At 38.7% G+C, this 17,248-nt stretch overlaps 1 protein-coding gene across 2 annotated transcripts in view; it reads left to right on the top strand.

Annotated features, from left to right (window-relative positions):
• The window catches only part of tspan4a (tetraspanin 4a), a 406,837-nt gene that overhangs the window by 355,163 nt on the left and 34,426 nt on the right, over positions 1–17,248 (top strand). For both annotated transcript variants that reach the window (XM_055232518.1, XM_033991763.2), the window contains one exon: positions 10,989–11,120. In XM_055232518.1, the coding sequence (XP_055088493.1) occupies positions 10,989–11,120 (132 nt within the window). The remainder of the gene's footprint in view (positions 1–10,988; positions 11,121–17,248) is intronic.

The following is a 17,248-nucleotide window of genomic DNA, read 5'->3' as shown; positions in this document are numbered from 1 at the left end:
AAAAAATAAACATCTTTCTCATTAAAATCAAGGCCGTTTCATTCATCGCACTTTTATCTGCAAACGCTTTGAATTCCGTAGAACGTCTTGTACCTTATGCATAAACTTATGAACAAATTATTATAACGGCTAATGGGATGGTAAATTTTAATACTCTGGATGTGACTTATTAAGACAATGCAGCTCGAGTCGAAGTCAGAAACAAACAGCTTAAGTCTCCTCCAGTGTGAGCAGTGCAGATTAGCTAACATAACAGACCCGGCTCGCACTTTGATGTGTCGACGTCTTATTTTAAAGCAGAAATCCTCATGTGAGAGAAGCCATGTGGAGCAGAGAGATTGGGGACGAGAGGAAGGGGGACTAAGAGACATCAAGATCACACGCTACGCGAAAGAGACTTTTAAGGGTTTATAGCCTATGTGGAGCTAAACGCTAAAGCAACCCTTTTTTGCTACCAAACTGTGTACATAGTGCTTTAATAGCTAGTCGTTTTGGGGGTTCTTTGCGTTCAAAAATCAAATGTGTGCTGCCGTCAATGGTCACTATAATTTCAAGTACTACATGACATCACAAAACACTAAATCCACTTTTACGTCACTGCTAAACTCCGTATATTGTGTTTAATAGCATTATCTACTGTTCCAAGTCAGTTTTTGGCAACAAATTAGGTGCATTTTTAGCTTTCTGGTCAAAAACGTCTAAATTTAAGTGTGTGCTGCCTTCAGTGGCATTTTCCAGTAGTTGGTGACATCACAAAAGACTGTTGTGGTGCTTCTGATTACAAACACCTGGCTGCAGGGGTGGAGTTTTAAATGTGGATACCTGTTAGACCAAGCGCATTATTCCTTATGAGAAAAAAGTGTATTTGTCCTCTATCTGCAACAGATTTTCATTTTTGGCGACGGGTACAGCCCATTGTTCTTTTTCTGGAAGAACAAATAATAAGAAATTCTGCTGTTTAATAATAAAATTCATACTCACAGTCAAATTCAGAATATTCCATGATCGTAAGCATTTTTTAGTATCACGTCTTTGAAAAATAATGCTATTTCATATAGTGTCAATGATCAGTGATGGTTTGTGTTGTTATTTTGGCCTACGCTGGGAACATTTACTCTGAGTGGACACTGTGTGTGTTACCATAACAACCTTTGCTATGTTCTCCCAGATAGCTTTTTGGCGGTTGCAGTAAAATCTATCTAGATGCTAAATAATGCTAAATGGTCACATTTTACATAGCGCTTTTCCACCTTCAAAAACCACTCAAAGCGCTTTATATCAAGGAACCACCCACCCCTTGATGCACACATTCATACACTAGTGTACGCACACACTGGGGGCGAGGTGGGTTAAGTAGTGTCGTGCACAAGGACACAACAGCAACATTCATCTGACCTACTGTCGCTCAATAAACGTATTATGTTTACTCCCTGTTTGAGGATTTGTCTGTTTAAGGACCTTTCTGTGGAAAAGGTTGTTATCCTTTTTAAACATACTAGCTCATCAGTTTTAAGTCATCTCATTGCATTTGTGCCACCAGACAGTTTGTTATGGTGTATGGTATGGTGAGTGGTGTCCTATATGTTAACTGACCCAACATGAACATGCAATTTCCGCACACAATGATACACATAAAAGCTACAAACTCAGCTACAAACACAGGAGCAGTGGTTTGTTAAAGAAGGGCTATTACAGAAAATTGACGTTTTTATCATCTTATAGCATTGTTCCCTCATCAAAATGCTTGAAGTGGTTTTATATGTCATCCATGCATGTTTCAATAATTTAGCAATCTCTCCCGGGTCCTATTCGAACCCTCCTTACACTTAGCAGTACAATCCCGACCATGTAATGTGCATTAGTTTCATTAGTGGGATGCTGATTGTGTTTTGATGCCGCTCCGAAGGGGGAGAACAAGCATCAATAACAAAACTGAAACTAAACACAGCAAACACAGCATTTTTAAAACTATAAAAGCTAACATGGTGATTTAAATAGGTTATATGTTGGCAGTTATTACCCCATAGAAATGTAATCCCTCCTGTTTAAAGGTCCTATATCACACAACATTGATTTTTATGAGCTTTTCAGCCATGTTATAATGTGACGTCATGAAGAACATACCCAGAGTTGTGTTTTATCTCTTTCACACGTTTGAGCATTAGTCTGTCTACATCAGTGAGCTCAAAATGCTGTGTTCCACCTTGTGATGTCATGCAGTGGTAGTTTTCAAATTAGCAGCTACCTATTTACTTTTAGTTCAGTAGAGATTGGCAACTCTAAATCAGCCAAATTATTATAATGGAGGTGTATGGAGTTTCAAAACACAGTGGAGCATTTTCTGTATTACCACATGACATCACATGGTTTTGTGTGTTGTGTGAATGAAACTCTGGGCATGTTTTTAATGAGGAAACAACATTATAACAGATCAGAAAATAGTGTAATATGGGCCCTTTAAACTGGCAGTTACACACATTTTATATTAACACATTCACAATTGAGTTTTTGATTATTTTGTGTCTTCAGATCAGAATGCTGCTTTTAAGAACACACTGTGGACATGTCACTTTAGTCTTGATGGCAGTCTGAGTGAGTCTGTCTGACCTTGGGTGTACTGGCTGATTGCACAGGTAGCACGCTGGGGCAGTCTGGGGCTTTAAAGTGTGGTTTCAAGTGTCAGGTTCTGCAATCTCAAACTTTTAACTTTGAAAGTTCAGAAATACAGTGTCCTGGTGATATTAGCACCCTAATCCAAAGTGGTGATGTGCAGGTAAGTCTGTGTCTGAGTTTGAAAGACTTTATGACCTAAAGATCACTTCAAATCACAATAAAAGTTGTGTGGTGTGATGGGGCAGTGAGATTTTTTTTGTGTGAATATGACTAGATTACTATTTATTTCATTAGAGCAGACTTAATATGCAAAATCGACTTTTCAGAGCTTTTAACCATGTGATAGTTGTTTCCCCTCACCATTTACTCATCCAAACTTGCTCGTTGGCATGATCTGCAGCTATCCATAGGAGGTGCCAACTCTGTGTTGCGGCAACATCAGCTCCCATTGAGCACTGCAGTCAGTAGCCTTGTTTCTTTTTAAGTCTTTTTAGATGAATATTGCAATTTAAAAGGTGCAAATTATAACGTTATGATCCAGGGGTGCGGTAGATTAGAGCTATATAGCAGACACGCAGACACAAGTGTAGTAGGTCTTCTTTAACACATCTTTTTAAAAAGATTTTACAAAGAATCTGACAGTTTTCCATCATAATTTGACAATTTTTATACATGTGTTTATTAAGATTTTTCATTTCCTTTTAACAACATGATCAAAGAACAAACAAGGCACATAGACATAATGATAATAAAGGTGGTATGAAACAAAAAGGTGCATTAGTAGTTAAAATAAAGATAATAATAGTAAAATATAAATACATTTAAAAAAAACAATGAGGAAGAGGGGGCCAGACCAAAAAATAATTAAATATAAATAAATAATATAAAATAAATAAACAGTATCATCTACCCAGCCATCCACAGATATGTTGTTATTCACAAGAAAATTGTAGAATGTTTATCCATATTTCTCAAGCTTCCAGAAAGGAGTTTATACTTTTACTTCCTGGTTGGACCTTGGCAGAGTATTGTGTAATTCCCTTCCAACACCCTGTTATGTTCTGTTTTTAATTCCCATGGTTACAGTTAGCAGTAGTATTTTCATTAGCGGATGTTGATTGTGTTTTGATGTCACTCTGAAAGGGGAGTGACTAAGCTTGGAGAGCAATGGGAGGGATGGCTCAAAGCATCAAAAACAGAAATTGAAACTGGACAGCAGAGAATGTGTAATACCATTCCGACACCTCATCTTGTTCCGTTTTGAATTCCTATAACAGAGACAGAGAGATTGGAGTAGCATCTTTTTACCACCAAGAAAATCAGTACATCTTGAACACATTTTTATTCAAGAGTCATTTTTATTATCACCCAAAAGAGGGACGGCCTGTGGTTATCCTCTCACATTCAGAACATGCTCACCCAAAATCTGATCATTATCTCATTCTTTATCAGATTATTGAAATGTCACGTAAGCAGCAGCGTATGATTGTTCCTGATTGTTCACACGTGTGCAGCTTTTTACAACCAAAAAATATCCAAGAAAATGTTAAAGACTGAAAGACTTATTTTAAAATCCATTGCACTTTGTTCTCCAAATCCAAGTTACGCTTAAAATCCCCGTATTAGCTGACACATGTCTCCAGGGTTTTTGATGATCAGATTTCTTTTGTGCTGTAAACACACACCAAATATCAGATCTAATTAATGGGTTATCTTTGCCCGGTGGATATCAGTCTGGTCCCCACGCAATCAGATTTGTGTGTGACGCATGTGAGACAAAGGAGCTCATTGGTCAACTATGATTTATAAATAAAAATCTAATTTCTCCCACCTCGGATGGACAGAGTTATTTGCTTTGCTCATTGATTCTGCAGAAATCCGTTAAGGTTTTCAGCCCCTTGTGATTTTTTAAAACTTTATTTATTCTGATACAAACGGACCATGTGTGTCTCTGATTGGCTTATACACCTGTCAATCACGTCCATCAGGGAGATTCATTGGTGACCAGACTTATATCTTTGTAAACTATTGAAGAAGTGTGTACTCTGGATCCTTAGCAACGCTGTCAATCAAACCTGTTGCTAACGCCACCGGGAGCAACCTCAGAGAAAGAAGGCGCCTGATTCGTCTGTTATCAATGTTCATATCTTGATTTCCAGACACAATAGCATAATAAAAATACCAGGATAGTACAACTGTTGGACGTATGTAGTCATTGTGATCTAAAATGGACCATACTTCTGCAGTAAAACAGTAAAAACTGTTCTTTACATTCTTGGTTTGTACACGCTCAAATATAAGGGAAAGGTACTGCACACGAGACACTGGATCCCATGTATTTGAATAGTAAACAGGTAGTAGCATGAATACTTTAGACTTTATTCAAATATTCTGTTGCCTCCAGCTGTACAGTCATCATCTGCTGCTAGCCCTGTACAACACACTTTCTTTCATTGCTTTTTGTTCTCTTTCTCTCTCTCTTTTTCTATCCTCTCATTCTTATCTCTCTCTCCCTCACTCTGTTTGTCTCTCCTCTCATTCTCTCGCACTCCCTTCCTTCCTGTCACGCATTTTCCTCCTTCTATTTCTCTTATTCCCCCAGTTCTCACCTTCCTTCTCTCCTTCCCCTCTCCACTCTTTCTGTCTCTGTCCCTCTCTTTCTCCCTCCCCGTCTTTCAATTTTCCTCTCACCCACCCACTTTCATTCCCTCCTTCTCTTTCTCCGTCTCTCCCTCCATCTCTCTCGTACACGTTCCTTTTCAGTGTAAGATCACAGAGATGGTCCCATACATTTTATTACTCCTCTGTGAGAATGTAAACATGATTACTCTGAATACACGGCGTCTTCTTCAGCCCCACACGCACAATATAACATCAGCAAACCCCATTCGACCCACGTCGGCCCATTTTACTCTGCGATTCCAGTGGTCGGATGTGCGCTAAGATGGGTGGCGAGCCATGTTGGGGGTCCACGCTGCATCTTGTCATATGAAAAATCCATATTACCGAGTCAGTGAGGGGCCCCTCTCTGCACTGGGCCCTGGGTATACAGTATTCTTGACCCTCCCAGTCAGACACCCCTTGTTGCATGGCTAAAAATGTGCAAAAGCTGTATTTAACTAAAGTACGTGTAAAAATACTACTCAGAATACAATTTAAGTAGCCTTTTTAGATCTCTCTTTAATACAAAACTTGATTAATGACATAATTTAAAGCTTAAAGGTCCTGTATCTATTTCCCCCATGTATCTGGGCAAAATTTGTCTTGCCCCAGTACAGATATATTGTATAAGTAGCTCTTGAGGTCAAAATAAGTCCACTGTGTACTGTCTGCGTCTTACTATGTAACATTTTATCGTCAATCAGGAAGTACTAGTCAGTGTGCTAGTTGTTGTTAGCTTTAAAACTCATCATGGTGAATAAATAGGATGCTCAGAATGCATAAGATAAGTGAGGAGTAACTTTGGGCCACTGCAAACTGTTTAAAATGAACTAATTCCGATTTTCAACAGGTTTTCTTCATCAAAACGTCTATGGGTAAAATAAATGTATGTTACATCTTGAGCAAGGAGTCCTCATATGTTGAGTTTTATTATAAATGTATCTAAAAGAGGAGGTATTTTACTTCTATGGGGTATTAACTACTAACACATAACATATTTAGATCATTATGTTACATTTTATTGTTTTGAAAATGCTATACATGCTGAAAACAATGTATTAACATGTTTAATAAGTTTCACCCTCCCTTTTTGTCCCCATGTTAAGTCATTACCTCTTCAGAGCGCTATCACAACACAATATGTGCATCCTGCTAATGAAACTACTGCACATTGCATCAGGTTTGTGAAGTCACAGTGTACTCTTTTGTATCATGTTTTATTTTTTATATTTATAGAGAATTGTCATGTGAGAGCATGGATGACTGAAAGCATGATTTTTACTTTACTCTTAAAACTCGTGTTGAATACTTTGTGTCTTAAGCATTGAGGTGAACTTGTTTCTCTGTAAGAATGCGACACATGCTTATTTTAAGATGTCTTCACTAGAACCAGCTGCTTCGGTCACATGATACTGGTATTCCTTTCCAAGTTAACAAGAGGTCTTGTAATACATGTTTTTAGTGACTGTAAGCATCCGTTAGTGAAGTATTTTACGTCTCTGTGAACAGCTAACTATACATCCCTTCGTGACCTTGTACGGACAGTATGTAAAATGAGTTAAGTCCTTATAAGACCTGCCTTCTATAGATACTGTAGTACCTTTATGAGGCTTTAAGTACTGGAAAACTCCCCTGAAACACAACTGCATGTGCCTGCTATCTGTAACTTTATTTATCTGATCAGATGAACTTCTTTCAACTCTCTAACTGGTCTGCAATCTATTCCTTCACAATTACAATGACGTAGGCTTGTGGGATGAGCATTGCACTGAATCTTTTAGCTAAACATAAGGAGGGTAAAAGAACATTGGACAAAAGGTTATTTGAGTATAGATATTTCGCTGCTTATCCACGCTGCTTTTTCAGTTCTGGTGGACATCGTCTTATATAAATGCCTTATTCAAACACATAAGGAGGGTTTGAATAGGGCAGGGAGAGATTGCTAAAATGGTCAAACATGCATGGATGACATCTAAAACCTCTTCAGGCATGTTTTTGATGAGGGAACAACATAATAACATGGTAGAAAGCTTAAAAAAATGCATATATATATAAAATAAAAGTGAGTTTGCCTAACACCCCCGCTTTAAAGCAGCACTATGCAAGATTCCTGCATCACTCCATGGAGAAAGTTAAAATCTAACTTTGGAACATTCTCTATGGAGATGGATCAGTTTTATGCCATTCTTTGGAAGGTTCCTGGCAAAGTAAGAACATCCCTCTGGAGGCAAGCAGGTGGCAGATATTTCACCGGAAAAGTTACAAGTCAGGTCTGTGGACACTAGAGACAATCCCCCTCAGGTTTTAGTGCTACAAAAACACAAAATGAAGTGAATGCCTTTGGTCTAAGAGTGCACTCACACTAGTCCCAAACCAGTCTCAAGCACGGATAGCCACTAAAGTTTTGTCTGGAAGAGGTGGTCCTGTCAGGTGCGCTGATGTTAATCCTAAACTCACAGAGAGGTGCGTATCACCTCACTCAGATCTGCCTCACTATTTAAGAGATATTTCAAACTGCTGGATTTATTTTCTCCGCTAAAGCCATAGAACTGCTGCACGACATGTAAAGCACAGATCAAAAGGCCTAGTGTGAGTGCGCCTTAAGTTTATTGCCTGGCTGAAGTCTGTGGTGGTGTTGTCACGATATTAAAATTTCAAACTTGATTTCAATACTAAGGAATAGACTCGAAACGCAATACAGATTCCGATAGCACCTTAATAAAAACACTCTTTATTTAGACAATAGAATGTGATTTTCAACATTAAATTTTAGTACTTATATGGCCTTATACCTATATAATCCAGAGGTGCCCAAACTTTTTTTTATTGAGGACTGCATCTCAAAACATATTAGAAGCGGAGAGCCACAGATTGGTGATCAATGCAGTGCGGTGCTTTATACACAGCTTTGACAGAGCCGATGTGTATTAATTAGGCTTGAAACACATTAATTTCTGGTCTATATCACACTGCAATGTGATGTTTGAGGTTATAGTGGTAGAAATAGTTTAATTCACTGTTATGATCAATTGGGCCGGATGAGCAGAAGGCCAATAAAAACTGGTCTGAGGGGCAGATTTGGTCCCTGGGCCATAGTTTGGACATCCCTGATATAATCCCTAAGTCGTCCAGGTAGGCTCCATAGTTGTCCGTGGGTGTATACTAGTTTATGTGGTCTTGATACAGCTCAAGATCATTCTAAAGCTGTTCAGGAACGGTTCATTTCTGTTTTGTGAATGTGACTTTTTTAATATCGATACCTGCTCAAATGAGTATCTAGTTTCAATACTAGTTTTAACATTGATTAGTATCTGATTTCCGATACTTCTGACAACCCTAAATGAGATGAAGTCTACTTTTTGGCTGAAATATTACACAGTGGGGCTTTAACTTAAACCTGTCACTCCATAATGCTTTCTCCTTGTGCACAGCTCTCTGTCTCTCTGTCATCTTCTGAATGCAGTTTATGACAAATGTATTGTTTAAGTGGGCGACGCTCAGAGACACTCCTATGTCTTTTATTCCATTCCTTTCCACAGTGGGATTATCCAGTGAACAAAAACATCTCGGACACTCCGCCGTAGCCCGCCGCTGTACGCCGATGAATTGAATTATGGAGAGCGAGCTGATCCCGGAGCCAGAAATCTATAGGAATCTCACGGGAGGAGAGGAAGGGAGAGGATGTAGATGTAGAAGAGTGAGGGAAAGAGAGAGAGAGAAGATGAGTGAGAGGAGGAAGATGCAGAGGAGGGAGGAGAAGGGAGGGCAGGGGGGTAAGGGAGAGGGATGGAGCAAGGGAGATGCAGACGAAGGCAGGGCAGAGAGAGAGGGAAGCGCAGGAGGAGAGGGAGGAGGAGAGATGAGAGGAAGAGAAGGAGGGATATTCAGAGGTGGGAGGAAGAAAGAAGGAGATGCAGAGGAGGAGAGGGAGGAGAAGAAGGGGGAGAGAGGGGAGGAGAAGAGGGTCAATAGGGAGGGAGGGAGATGGGTGAGGGAGGTGCAGAGAGGAGATGTGGGAAGAGAGGGAGAGGGAGGTGGGAAGGAGGGATACGCAAAGGGGGGACGTTTGAAGAGGAAGGAGAGAGGTGTAGGGAGAGAGAGGGAGGGAGGTGCAGGAAGAGAGGGAAAAAGAGAGAGAGAGAAGGACGGGGAGAGGGGGAGAAGGTGGGTGGTGGGGAAATGGGATATGCAGAGAAAGGAGGGTTAGAGGAGGGAGAGGGAGAGAGGTGCAGGAAGAGAGGGAGGGAGAGGGAAGAGGGAGGGAGATGCAGGAAGAGAGTGAGAGCGAGGTGGAAAGGAGGCATACGCAGAGAGGGGAGGGTTAGAGGAGGAGGGAGAGTGAGAGAGGAAGGGAGGGAAGGGGAGAAAGAGGGAGGGACAGGGAGAGAGGTGCAAGAAGAGGGACGGGGAGAGAAGAAGTGAGGCAGAGAGGTGCAGAGAGAGAGCAGGAGAGGGAAGAGAGGGAGGAAGGTGCAGGAAAGGGGGTAGTGGGACGGAGGGATACGGGATACGCAGTGGAGGGAGTGGGAGAGAGGGAGAGGGGAGGGGTAGGGAGACAAACGAGAAGATGAGAGCACTAGAGAGCCACTATGAGATGAATTGTTTTTCACAAACACCAATTTATTCACTGCCACAATCACACGCACTCATACTCCAGACAATCACACACACTCTTTCTCCAGGCAGAGGAATCATTTGGAGACATAGAGATGCTTATCAGGTATTATGTGTACTCAGAATTTGGTGTGCAGACCGTAAAACTGTACTTATAAAGCCAGGGTTTATAAATAGGCCCCCTCCACTCTAAAGGCTGGGAGCTTTCCATATGTTAGCTCCAGTGTATTTTCTATGGGAGAGCTAGTGTTAGCCTCCAAACACCACAAATCACATGTGAGGAACATCAGAGCCTTGTCAGAAAGCATTACAGCGTGTAGGAGTGTTTAGTGTAGTTCGTTGACATAGCGATTGGTGCATTAATTAGCATACATGTTAACAAACTTGTAATAAAAACATTTCTTAAAGGTCCCATATTACACAAAATTGATTCCTGTGAGCTTTTAGCCATATTATAATGTTGTTACTGAATCATAAACATACCTGGAGTTGTGTTTTTTGACTAGCCTGGCATTATCTCCAAAGATCAAAATGCTCTGTTCCACCTTATAATGTCATGTCGTGGTGGTTTTCAAGTTAGCAGCTAATGTTTAACCTTTTGTTCAGAAGAGATTGCCAATTCCAGAAGTTAAATTATCCAAATGATTCTAGTGAAGCTGTTTGGAGTTTAAAAACACAGTGGAGCACTTCCTGTATTACCATATGACATCACAAGGTGGAACACAGTGAGAGAAGAACATGCAGAGTTTGTGTGACTGAAACAAAACCCAAGTCTAGGTGTGTTTTTGATTATGAAACACGATAAACAGAGATCAGAAAACACTGTAATATGGGTTCTTTAAATCATATGTTATGCTGGACCAATCCCACCAAAAATATAGCGGTCCACAACACGTCAGCAATGATTTTTGTGGGGTTTTTTTAATTGATACAGACATGGTGGCTGAAGTGTCTTGCCCAAGGACACAGCAACAGTGTCAGTTACCTTTCTTGCACCTGATCCACTTTTGTGTTCCCCTTCTTATTCCTAATACATTGCGTGTAGTTGAGAATAGAATAAGTATGTAATTATGTGTGTCTCTGTGTTTTTGCGTTGCCAGTTCCGCTGCTGTGGAGTGACCAACCACACAGACTGGTTCGAGGTGTACAACGCGTCTCGTGTACCTGACTCCTGCTGCCTGGAGTACAGCGACAACTGCGGCCTGGACAACCCCGGCACATGGTGGACCGCGGTGAGTATGGGCTGCCCTTTTATAATCACATATACTGATCTAATAATATGCAAATGGTACAGTCCTACTTTGTCGTAGTGGCAGTCATTTTGTGAAGATGGGTTATGGCTGTTCCTTTGTTTTTACAGTCAAATTGAAATTCCCATTCCAGTGTTCACAGTTTGAAAAGGTTGCAGTGATTTAGGTAATATATGTCCTCTGCAGAGTACTCTCTATGGGGGGTTCAACAGTTCAAAAATGCTTGTTTTTTATTAGTTTAGCTGCGCAATCTTTTCTCAAACAATGCTAAGCAGATGTGTAAACATGTGAGAGATTAGATATGACTCACTTTCCTTGTCTATGGTACTTTATTTGTATAGCTGGTATAATATGTGATAAGTAGCCCATAGACAGACACACACACACAGTGAGTGTGGGCCAGCATATGCACAGATTAATGCACAGAAGCACTTAATACTGTGAACTGACACGAGTATGGAAAAGAGACAAACACTAACACAACGATACAAAATACAAAGTGATATGTAGAAGGATGAAGTGGCTGTATGTATAGCTGGTTCATAACAGGGACACACACATGTGCACTCAGGTGTGTGTATCTAATTATAAATAAGAGACGCATGTGTCCATGGTCAGACACATGCAGTGTTGTGTCTTTGCCTTGATGTGGACCACAGACACATTGCTATTTATATAATATTTGATATACTAATACAGGAATATTTTTAGTCTGTGTATTCTGTTGTATATTTATAATGTAACACATCAGTGTATGTCCCATATTCACTGCACCAAATATTCTTAAATATACTAAACTAAAAAAAACAAAACTTTAATGTTCCCGAATGTGACTCAAACTTTCAATGAAAACAAAGGTCTGATGAAAACCATAAATCACAAATCTAGCTGCAGTTGCAAAACTTCAGTGTTGTGAGTCAGTCCTTAACGAGTACAATGAGTGTATATTGTCCAACTTACTGCTGCACTTTAAGCAGCAGGCTGTATGTATAATTCATATTCAAAGCAAAACACCATTTACACATAAAATCTGCAGCAGAATGCCACATCTCAAAAGCTGCTTTCAGGTCATGCTATTTTACCATTTGCTAAAACATGTGTGCTCTATTCATTCTTCACATACAGTCAAATAGAGCCTGACTCATTCATGATTATGCTGTAGGACCTGGCTCTTTCACTTTAATATATCCTTTTTACTGGTCCAAATGTGCATAGCGTCCTACTGCTGAATTCCACTCTGAAATAACTCTGTGCTTCACAAAGTGCCTGACCGCTGTGCCAGTCCCAGCTGCCAACTACCTGCGTTAGTCATGCATGATGAATCTACACCTCCTCCTCCTATAGCTTTCTACCTCCTTTGTTTTCCAGAATGTTCCAAGCTAACAGAAATTGGATCTATTATACCTCCATAGTGCCATTACCCTGTCAAAGCTGTGCCGTTGAGCAAGTCACTCAGCCGATGAAACCACCCAATCCCCTCTATGGTCCTGGGGGAGCTGTTACTGCAGTGGTGCTAGTAGTAGTAGTAAAGTATAGAAGGTTACATAACTGTTTCTCCTCAGCAGGATTCATCTCTTAGAATATTCCATACACCATGTTTCAAGTCATATCAGCAGTAAGAGCTTATGTTAAAGTGCATATGATAAGTTAGACTACTATTTTTATGAAAACGCAGCTAACATGTTTATATTTAAGTTTTAACTAAAAATCTTGCCTTATTTTGGTAGTTGTTTTTTTTGTTGTTTTTTTTTTTTTTTTGGTGAAGTTTATTTGGCTGAAATCCAGAATACTCAATTTTTCTGATCACTAGGGAATCTCTCCGAGTTCAGATCGGTGACACGCATGGTCCGTCCATATTAAAACAAATATGGCTCCTTACGAGGAAAAAAAAAAGGAAAAAAAAAAAGATTTCTGCAGAATCAGTGAGCAACACAGGCAGCAGATGTGAGTTAATTTCCTAACTATTACCTATAGAAACCATAATGTTGCCAAGGATCAAAACTTGTTTAAATTGCTAACTAGTTATTATGATTAGACAAATGAAAATATATGACAACTCTAGGTTTAAACTGTCAAAAACTGTCTCATGCATAATTTTCCCTGTATTTTGGAGATAATCTGGAGTTGTTCATGTTGATGACGTAGGTAGAGAGACATAGGTTTATTTTAGAACTCAGCTTAAGTCATTTTCACTGTTGTTACTATGATCTATGGAGCAGCCCCAGTGGCACTAGATAAATGAGTTTTTTACAATTGAGTCAGCATTTTCTCCAATGTTAAATGTCCTATATTACACAAAATTGATTCTTGTGAGCTTTAAGCCATGCTGCCTCATCAAAAACATACCTGGAATTGTGTTTTGTTTCATTCACACATGTTTGAATAATCCACGTTTATTAGTCTGTCTACATCTACAAAGCTCAAAATGCTTTGTTCCACCTTGTGATGTCATGTAGTTTTCAATTTAACAGCTGCCTTTTACCTTTAGTTCAGTAGAGATGGGCAATTCAAGGGTGAAATCATTCAAATTATTCTAGTGAAGATGGAGTTTAAAAACACAGTGGAGCACTTCCTGTATTACCACATGACATCACAAGGTGGAACACAGTGAAAGAAGAATATGTAGGGTTTATGGGACTTAAACAGAACACAAGTCCAGGTCTATTTGTGATGAGGAAACAACATTATAACATAGACCAGATGTGGGCCCTTTAATGCAATGTGCTTATGTTTTGTTTTTGTTTTTTTGTTGTTTTTTTTATTAGGAACAATATAAGCATAGTTGAAAGATCCAAATGTGGTTTAGCCTATTTTACAAAACACATTCACAAAAACGCCCTCTGCTGTACATGTGGGTGGATGAAAAATTGAAAAATATCTGCTGTGTAGATGTAAATCAGATGCCCTGTCTGACTCTCCAATCAAACATTAGCTCTGTGTTAGGCCTGGGTTAGTCATGACAAGACATATTGTGCATTTCAGTCATTTTGTATTAAACTATAACTTATGTAGCTCATTGTGTCACATTTTGTTCATTATAAACTGCAATATTAATCTAAAAACCTTAAAGAGGGGGTATTACACTTTGATGGGGTATTAATTACTAACACATAACATGTTATCTTTCATTGTTTTGAAAATGCTATATTTTTTCAAAAATGACATTAACAACTTTTAGTTTTGTTTTTGATGCTCTGAGTCCCCTCTTCCTTTGCTCCCTGTGCTAAGTCTCCCTGTGCTTGCCCCTTAAGAGCGTTATCACAACACAATCAGTGTGCATCCTCCTAATGAAACTACTGCACATCGCATCAGGTTTATGAAGTTGTATATTGCTTTGCTTCATGCTTTTGTATATTCATTGAGAATAAGTCATGTGGGAGCAGGAATGACGTCGGTCTGTGGGCGGAGCATTGCACAGAATCATACAGCCAACTGTAAAGACAGTTTGAACAGGGCCTGGGAGATATCACTAGATTATTCAAAAATACATGGATGACACCTAAAACCTCTTCAGACATGCTTTTGATGAGGGAACAATGTTATAACATGGTAGAAAGCTCCAAAAAATCGATTTTGCATAATACCCCTCTATTAATAATAGATACTTGGCTTCCTGTTCAAAACTGCAGTCCTGAGACTGTCTCTCATAGTGACATTTCACTGCAGCAAAAGCAGCAGAATTGTGCATGTTTTTACTGTAGAAAAATGTCTAAGTAACATGTCTCCATGGAGATGTTTTTGCTTTGTCTGAAATATCCCATAGTATGGCTGTATATTTTATTATTATTTTTATTTTATTGTTTACTCAAAAATACTAAAACAAGCATTTTTACTGTGAGCATCACCTGCTTGTTTTCATGGAGATAGATTTGTTTTAATGCCATAGTCTGGAAAACATAGTGCATTCTTAATACATTTAAAAGATTTTTAAAATCTTCTACAGTGTCACAAAACATAACACTTTTAAATGTGCAAGGTCAACTGTAAAAAGTATTGTATTATTTTCCATACTTTATATCAGCTGCTATACTCTAGAACAAATTTTGAAATGAAACTGGCCCAAACTGTCCAACTCAGCATAAATATTGACATTTTGCAGAGATTGGAACAGAACATTCTCTGCTCAGATCAATCATTTGAGGCTGTATTTTCACAGAGTGTTTTGTAGCATTTGAAAAGCCTGAATACCATGTCAAATATCACCATTGGTATAGATCGCATTACTTATACAAGCCTAATGTAAAGTGGTTTAATGCTGAGGTCCACTACAGGCCTGTAACATGGATCACACGTTGAAAATAAAAAACATGTGGTTCCCAAGTAAAAATATTAGAACTATTTATGTCAATTTTAAATAGTCATTTCAACCATACACTCCCAAAACGTCAAATGTTCACTTTACATTAATATGTTATGTCTTTTTATTATGATGATTATTATTATTATGTTATGTTCACCCAGTGAAACAAAATTTAGTTTCAAGATCTAATTAAAGGAAATGTATGTAGTCTGCACTCTTACTATTTTAAAAAGGTAATGAAGTGAGCATATGTTGCCTGCAGATACAGGACATGTTTTCTCATTCTCAGTATGTGGACAGCATATACTGCAGCAGATGCACTGATTAATGTTTGGCTGTACGTGTTGAGGTATAGGAAGCGAGTCTTCAGAATAGAGTCATTTTAGATTTAAACCAACTGGATTTAAGCATTCAAACTTGCAAACCAAAAATTAGAGACTCGCTTTCTGATTGGATAATCGTCCTGAGAATCAAAACCCAAATTATAACATCAACAACTTGTCCTATGTTTTTGTGATTAAGAATGAACAATATCTATAAGAGCAATATTTGAAAACATTACCTCATATGTGGGGACACACGTTATGTTATGGAATTTAAAATCAAAATCACAATTCCTTTAAAATAATGTCTATTTATTCTAAGTCAACATTCACAAAAATACTGTCTCACAACCATGCTACTCCTATTACTACATCTACTATTACTTAAACTGGTTCATTAGAGTAGAAATAAACCACAGGCCTGAGAGAGATCCTCATATTGGTGATCTTTATAACACAAAGCTGTTACTGAGTTAATCAGACAAAAGTTGGAGCTAAAAGTGGAGCCCTGTGGCAGCTGTGGTAATCAGAGCAGCTAGCCCCCTGATAGCTCCCTTATTATTAGCAGGTTAGCCTTCATTAGCCTTGGATTAGCAGCTGCATGTTCTTGTCCCCACAGCCCAGGTAAACAGGAGGCAAAAGGAGGTCTTCATTTAGAGGGTGATTGGTTGAGCACCAGTTTGGGGCTCTGGGTGCACTTCTGGGTGCAAGTTATTCACTATTTATTAAGTAAAGCTTTTATTTTATTTATCAACTTTTACCATGTTGTAGAGTTATCTCTTTATCAAAAACACATGCAGGGCTCTTGTAAGTTTCATTCCTACATGTTTTAAAGGGGACATACAGTCATACTGTGATACGATCTTTTAACCATTATATATAGATATATTTAATCATTATATAGTTATAATATCTTTCCCTCATTGTTAGCTTATAAACTTAGAGTTGTATTTTAAATGGTTCATGCATGTTTAAGTAATCCTGAATTGTCCTGCATTTAAGGTTTAAGTGCTCAGAAAATGTCCAATTTACCTGCCCTCTATCCCCGCCCACTGCTCTGCACTGATCCTATTTGATTCTTCAAAATATTAAAACTTTTAACATGAAACTAGAAGTTAGTAGAGCAACTAACTGTAATCTAATTACTATATTTTCAACTAGTTACATTACTGTGTTACTAAAAAGTAATCTGATTACAGTAATCCCTGACTTTGTAACAATTGCTCAACTCTGGTTCTGTAGTTTTGAATAAGAAGTCAATGGACTAAGCTGTTTTAGATAAATATATCATATCTATATCAATGGGTTTCAGAGTGATGAAAAATTAGTACTATTGCCATAGCAATAAACTGTTTAAAATAAAATATTGCGTTTGTTGAATGGGAAAAAGTATGCATATGACATGTTTTGTTTTATGTAGGTCTAATTTCTTTACACCTATATAAAACGTGTTGTCACCCTTACATCCACCCACCCACTGCCCAATC

Source organism: Periophthalmus magnuspinnatus, chromosome 3 (assembly GCF_009829125.3).
Source record: "Periophthalmus magnuspinnatus isolate fPerMag1 chromosome 3, fPerMag1.2.pri, whole genome shotgun sequence".
In the NCBI taxonomy this organism is placed as follows: Eukaryota; Metazoa; Chordata; class Actinopteri; order Gobiiformes; family Gobiidae; genus Periophthalmus; species Periophthalmus magnuspinnatus.
The sequence above is the reverse complement of the archived record's forward strand: the minus strand, read 5'-3'. Positions and strand labels throughout refer to the sequence as shown.